Source organism: Fukomys damarensis, unplaced genomic scaffold, assembly GCF_012274545.1.
Source record: "Fukomys damarensis isolate Sample0158 unplaced genomic scaffold, DMR_v1.0_HiC HiC_scaffold_36, whole genome shotgun sequence".
Taxonomy (NCBI): Eukaryota; Metazoa; Chordata; class Mammalia; order Rodentia; family Bathyergidae; genus Fukomys; species Fukomys damarensis.
Genome location: NW_022900948.1, coordinates 10,728,987 through 10,736,562, shown reverse-complemented (window position 1 = coordinate 10,736,562; position 7,576 = coordinate 10,728,987). Strand labels below are relative to the sequence as shown.

Here is a 7,576-nt window from a genome sequence, read left to right as displayed (position 1 = left end):
GGATTTAGCTCAGTGGTGCCGCCACCTGCCTTGCAAGTACAAGGTCCTGAGTTTGATCCCTGGTACAAAAAAAAAAAAAAAAAAAAAAAAAAAAAAAAAAAAAATTTTTGAGAACATTTAAGTTTTCAAGAAATAACTCTGTGTCATATGATTTAAGAAGTGGTGGTGCTCACTGGTAATCCCAGCATTTGGGAGGCTGAGGCAGGAGGATAAGCACCTTGAGTTTTAGGCCAGCCTTAGCTAGTGAGTTCAAGATCAGCTTGAATTACAGCGTGAGACCCTGTCTCAGAAAACAAAACAGAAGTGGTAGTGATCCTTAATGTTGTCACTGCATTGGAATTATCCCTCAGATATCATTAACAAATGATTACATTTTATATCCAATGATTTAAGGAATGACTTTTATAGGAGGTATAGTTTTATAAAAAATATAATTCTGCATTTATAACATTCTGCCTTACAAAAAAATAAGATGTATTAATCTTGAAATACATCAGTCTTTTTTCCAAAGTCTGATTATAGCAAGGGAAACTGGAGCTTCACAGGTATATCCAACCTGCAGCCCAGAAGCTACCTGCCCTGTTTTATTTTAGTGTTATAACAACAAATTTTAAAAAGGAAGTCCTGTAACTTGTGTATGTTAACCATATTACACATTTAAATGTGGCCCAAGTCAATTCCTTTTCACTCTGAAGTTCCAGCAAGTCAGAAGATTGGATACCTGTGGTAGAATTGACGTGAATTTCTCGAGTTTGCAGAGCTACTGTTTGGTGAAACGTGGTCTTTAGGACTTCTTATAATCCCTCCAGTTTGCTCCCTGTTTTTCCCCATCTCTTTCCTACACACACACACACACACACACACACACACACAGTCGCAGGTTCTAAACTTATTTGTATTATTTTATTAAGATTATAAAGCATTATAAAGGGAAATGCTGAGAAATTTTTTCACTGAAGTTTAAAGTTTACATATATTGACAAGTGGTAGAGCTGTATCTCAGTGCTTAGCACGCATGAAGTCCTGGGTTCAGTGATTGCTGTTGCATATAAATAAGTGAACACAAAAGCGGCTAGCATTATGTGTATTAAATTCTGCTTTCTCAGAACTACTAAATATTTAAGAACAGTGGTAATCTTTGCATTTTCAACCAAGAAAACAGGCCCTCTGGGGGAAAAAAAATTTGTTCAGTATTAATTGACTCTCTTTTAAATTATGATTCTGAAAAAGCCAAGCTACCCTAAATGATTATGTTTAATTTGAAAAACCTGTGATGAAATATTTTTATTTCACGAATACAGGTTTTGATTATGGATTTATATATATAGTTTGTTGGCACCAATAAGTTTATTATTGTATTTATAAATCTATAGTTTTGTTTTTTAACTAAAGTAGCATTTGACCAGTGATGAATTTTCATTTGGTGGAAGAGCCAGAAGATGAATAATAGTCCAGGGAAACATATAGGGAAAAAATTAATATTTTAAATACACAATATGATGAGTATAGAGTTTATCAAAAGGGACTTATAGGTAACAGTGCCAAAATGTAGGACACATTAGATTTCAGGTCTTGCAAGTTCATTTTATACCTTATGAGCTGAAGTAAATGTAAAGAAAACAAAACTAATCTTTAAGATCCTGTGATCCTTTGGGCAAAAGTAATTGGGAAGGAGACTAAAAACATAATTTCAGGATACTTTTTGGTTTGACTTTTAGATTTAATAAGGCCCTTGGAAATGCTTGGAAAGGAATCAGTGATTAACTGAATATGTTATAATAATAGTAGTATAATAATAGTATAGGGATAATAACTGGCTTACAGTTGCTGTGGGCCATTTACTGTTGGATTACTTTTGCATTTGTTTTATCCAATCTTCAGTAAACATATATCTATATCTCTCTCTATATATATAGTTTGTTTTGGTGATTCAGTCACTGAAAACCATAGAATTGGTTTGAATGGAAAAAGTTAATCAGTAGTATAGTGTTGGGGGGGTGTATATGTACAAAAGATGTAACTATACATGATCTATAAATAACATCAGCTGAGGGCTATGGTGTTTGGCTTTTCTCCTAGAGAGAAATAGGAATGGAAGAGAAGAGACATTTTAAAACATTTGGGATAATTGATTTAAAAAATTAGTTGTTAAATCTGAGTGGTGGATACATGAGTACTTGTTTTCTTTTGTCCTTTTTTTTTTTTTTGTATAAGCCAAAGTTTCTTTTTGGGGGGTTGGTTACCAGGGATCAAACTCGCGCCCTTGTGCTTACAAGGAAGGCACCAGAACCACTGAGCTAAAAAAAATTTCTTGATTAAATTATATTTTCAAAGAATAGTAAAGTGTTACCTAATATTTGAGACCTTAGCACTGTATGTACTGGGCACAATTTTAATGCTTTTTGGCATCTTTACAAACCTGTAAGGCAGATTCTGTTATCACTAACCTGCAGATGAAATTCAGGACAGAGACAGTAACACTGATAGTGTGAAATGAGATTCAACTGTAAGAAATCTGACTTCACTGTTGTGCTTTAAGTACCACATTATTTTGATACACTGCCTCATTATAATAAAAATATTTTTATCACTCAAATATTTTTACCCAAGTATATTCCAAGGTCTTTATTGCATATTGTTCAGATTTTTTTAGTCACTCCTCTTATCAGGTTACTGATGTATTTCTTTCCCTTTTACAGATAATGGCATCAGCTGCTAAAGAATTTAAAATGGACAACTTTTCACCTAAAGCTGGCACTAGCAAATTGCAACAGACAGTACCAGCTGATGCATCTCCTGATTCTAAGTGTCCTATATGCTTGGATAGATTTGATAATGTGTCTTACTTAGATCGCTGCTTACATAAATTCTGTTTTCGCTGTGTACAGGAGTGGTCAAAAAACAAAGCTGAATGTCCACTATGTAAACAGCCTTTTGATTCTATTTTCCATTCTGTGAGGGCAGAAGATGACTTCAAGGAGTATGTCTTAAGGCCTTCATATAATGGTTCTTTTGCCACCCCAGATGGTCGACGATTTCGCTACCGTACAACTATGACAAGGGAACGAAGTGCTTCTGTGTATTCACCTAGTAGTACTATGAGTAGAAGAACAACTACTCCTCCAGATAGTGGAGTACTATTTGAGGGGTTAGATATTTCAACAAGACATAGAGATGTGGAAATTCCTCAACTTATGAGACAAATTGCAATAAGGCGGCAGCATACTTCAGATGAGAGATCTTTGCGGAAAATTCAAGAGCAAGATATTATTAATTTTAGACGAACTCTCTATCGTGCTGGTGCTCGAGTTAGAAATATTGAAGATGGTGGCCGCTACAGAGATATTTCAGCTGAATTTTTCCGTAGAAATCCAGCTTGCCTACACAGATTAGTCCCTTGGTTAAAACGTGAACTTACAGTTCTTTTTGGAGCTCATGCATCATTAGTCAATATTGTCCAGCATATCATCATGAGTAATGTTACTCGCTATGACTTGGAGAGTCAAGCATTTGTGTCTGATTTAAGACCATTTTTACTTAATCGAACTGAGCATTTTATACATGAATTTATCAGTTTTGCTCGATCTCCTTTTAACATGGCAGCTTTTGACCAGCATGCTAATTATGATTGCCCTGCTCCTTCATATGAAGAAGGCAGCCATTCTGATTCTTCAGTAATAACAATATCTCCAGATGAGACTGAGACCCAGGAGCTGGATATTAATGTAGCCACTGTTGGTCAGGCACCATGGGATGATGAAACTCCAGGACCATCTTACTCAAGCTCAGAGCAGGTACATGTTACCATGTCTTCCCTTTTAAATACTTCTGACAGTTCAGATGAAGAACTTGTCACAGGAGGAGCACCACCTCAAATACAAGGAGTACAAACCAATGAGGGCCTAAATAATGACAGCGATTCTTCAGATAATTGTGTCATTGTTGGGTTTGTTAAACCACTAGCTGAGAGGACTCCAGAACTTGTTGAACTATCCTCTGATTCTGAAGAGTTAGGCTCTTATGAGAAAATGGAGACAATAAAGACTCAAGAACAAGAGCAATCTTACAGTTCTGGTGACAGTGATGTTAGTAGATGTTCATCTCCACACTCTGTCCTTGGAAAGGATGAGCAGATGAATAAAGGTCATTGTGATTCTGGTACAAGAATGAAGTCAAAGAGAGAAGAGAAACGATCTACATCATTGTCAGCTCCCAGAGACCTGAGCTCATCTATGAGAGGAGACAGAGTATATTCCCCATATAACCATAGACACAGAAAGAGAGGAAGATCTAGAAGTTCAGATTCATGTTCCCAAAGTAGAAGTGGGCACGATCAGAGGAATCACCGAAAGCATCATGGAAAGAAAAGAATGAAGAGCAGACGGTCCAGAAGCAGGGAGAGCAGCAGACCTAAAGGGAGAAGAGACAAAAACAGATCAAGAACTAGAGATAGCAGTTGGTCACGAAGAAGCCAAACTCTTTCTCTAAGTAGTGAAAGCTCAAGCAGATCAAGGTCTCGGAGCAGTGATCACGGCAAAAGAAGATCACAGAGCAGAAATACAGATCGTTATTACTTAAGGAATAATTATGGAAGCAGATATAAGTGGGAGTATACCTATTATAGTAGAAACAAAGACAGGGATGGCTATGAATCTTCTTACAGAAGGAGGACTCTGTCCAGAGCCCATTATTCTAGACAATCTTCAAGTCCTGAATTTAGAGTTCAGTCCTTTTCTGAAAGAACAAATGCTAGGAAAAAGAATAATCACAGTGAAAGGAAATATTATTATTATGAAAAGCACAGATCGAGAAGCCTGTCTAGTAATAGGTCAAGGACAGCATCTACAGGACCTGATAGGGTGAGAAATGAAAAGCCTGGGGGGAAGCGAAAATATAAAACACGACATTTGGAAGGTTCTAATGAAGTGGCTCAACCATCTCGTGAATTTGCTTCTAAAGTTAAGGACAATCATTACCAAAAATCATCAAAATTCGATGGAAGCTACAAAAATGAAAGTGATAGCCTTTCAGACAGCCGATTATCAGACAGAGACACAAAACACAAAAGAAGAAAAAGGACTCGGAGCCTAAGTGTAGAAATAGTTTATGAAGGAAAAGCTACTGATACAACTAAACATCATAAAAAGAAAAAGAAAAAACACAAGAAGAAGCATAAGAAGCACCATGGAGATAATATCCGTTCCCCAGTTGTTATTACCATTGATAGTGATAGTGATAAGGATTCTGAGGTAAAGGCAGACATGGAGTGTGCCAATAGTGGTACTCAAGACTCCCTACGAAATGAATTTCTGGCTCCTTCCTTAGAACCACTTGAAACTAAAGATATAGTTACAATTGAAGATGAATTTGGTATACTGGACAAGGAGTGTGATATTACCACACTTACTAATGACTTGAATAATGCCAACAAAACTGTAGATAATAATCCACACCAGGCAGCTTCAACTGAACAAACTCTTGATGTAAGAGAAGAGTGCACCTTTGCCTCTGTTTTGGAGAACCAGTCCAGTAATGTATCTATTCAAACTGAGCCATCAAACCACTTGCCATCTCCACGGACATCATTATTATCAGTGTCTCTTGGTAGAGACTTTGATATGTCTTAAAACTGCCAAAGCATCTCATAGGAATTCAGATGGTATAAGAAAGAATAAATTGTCACCTAGTACAGTATATTTAAAGATGACTTTTGTTGAAAGCTTTTCCCCCTTAAGATATTGTGATTTTTTTGTTCTAATTTGTAAAAATCATTATTTGTTCAAAGCATATGTATGTTCTGCCCTCAGAAATATGCACTTTTGAGTGAAGAAAATGATATTGCTAGCAGTTTATTTAAAAGTTCGGATCTTTTTAAAATAAAAAATATAAATTTTAGAAGTTATTTCATAAAGCCATATGTATTGACATTTTTAAGGTAGTATTTTTGAATTTTTTTTTTTTGAGAGTTACTCTTAAAATGTGTTATAAGAAGAATCCCTTTGAACTGACTTTATTTTTCTTCTAAAAAATTTGTATGACAGAACCATTTCTTCAGGCTAAATCAAGGCATTTTTAACCTGCACAGTTTATCTTCAGCCAAATGAAAAATTTAGTATTTCCTTTATATACTTGTTTATCTGGACTGCCAGTAAGGCAAATGTGTATTCAGCCACATAAAAATAAAATAATAATACCTTAAAAGAATTTAGAAAATTTCCTATGCAATTTTTTAAAAAATATTTTGCTATAGCTAAAATCTTGAAAATAATGCTTATTTCAGTATTTAAGTCTGATTTTGAGGAATATCTGACTTGCTTTCTATCTTCATCACGATGCAGTTTTGGAGCATTTAGCTTACTAAAAACAAAAAGCTCTTGCCAGACTTTATATTGGTAGTTCTTTTACACGAAATGGTTGTGTTTATTTTTATCTTGTTGTAGAGCAGATAAAATTACATCTAGCCTGATACAGGATTGCCAGTGAACAGTAGAGCACTGAATTAAATCTAAAGTTAGACGTTAATTTTCTTTGCTGAAGAAAATTCATATTCATTCTTCATTGAAAATTGGAATGCCTGCTATGTGGCAGATCTGTATTAGGTTTTTAAGAGTATATAATGGAGGACCAGGGATTTAGCTCAGTGGTACTACTGTACCTGCCTCACAAGCGCAAGGTTCAGAGTTTGATTCCCAGTACCAAGAAAACAGTATATAATGGAAATCACAAACTACTGGGTTCTGAAGAAAGTATAATTTTCTTAAAAGGAAATTTTCTTATAGTGGAGAACTAATCTGAGAAGTGATGGTTGAGTTAGAATCCAGAGAACAAGTTGATATTAAAATAGTAATTGTGACCCAAAGGGGCAGAAACATATTTCTAGCATATTTCAAGAACTGAAAAAAAGATTAGCCAAAGGGTGGAGTATAGGAACAAGATTTGTAGGCCATGTTGAGACTTTATCTTAATGACAGTAGGAAACTGGTTTAAAATGACAATTTAAAACTGCTGCTGGCTGGTACTTGGGATGCTGAGGCAGGAGAATCACCAGGAGTTTGAGACTTGCCTTGGCTACAAAGGCCAACCTGAACTATATAGCAAGATGTGTCAAAAACAACTGCTGTTGGGAATTTTTAGTAAGCTCAAACATTAATAGTGGCAGGATTATAGTTTGAAAATTATAAAATTATTTTGTATTTACATGTTCAAGCCCAGAATATCCAACTCTGATTCCTTCCTGTCAGTCCAGATGTCCACCAAATCTTTCTTTTTGTGGGGGGGTGTCCTTACCATCCTGTCAGAGCAGCTTTCTCATCTGTACCTCCTTAATGGATTGGCCTTCATCGAATGTTCCATACTTCTTTCTCCTGTCTTTTCTTGAGGCACCATTCAAAAATTCTTCAAAAAACAATTTTTGTTTCCATTTTGTCTCCCTACTTAAAATCCTTCAGAAGCTTCCTATTATTACTGGGATTTTAAAAGCAGACCAAAAAATCCAACATGAATAATGGTTTAGAAATCCCTGCCCAATAAGACTTCGGTCCATGTTAAGTGTTCTCGCACCATACTCAGGCCACAA

At 35.7% G+C, this 7,576-nt stretch overlaps 1 protein-coding gene across 1 annotated transcript; it reads left to right on the top strand.

Annotated features, from left to right (window-relative positions):
* Nucleotides 1–2,703: 2,703 nt before the first annotated feature.
* Nucleotides 2,704–6,168, top strand: Topors (TOP1 binding arginine/serine rich protein, E3 ubiquitin ligase). Its single transcript, XM_010619186.3, has one exon. It carries the CDS (start codon nt 2,730–2,732, stop codon nt 5,625–5,627), a length of 2,898 nt encoding a protein of 965 aa, XP_010617488.2. The 5' UTR covers nt 2,704–2,729; the 3' UTR covers nt 5,628–6,168.
* Nucleotides 6,169–7,576: the final 1,408 nt, after the last annotated feature.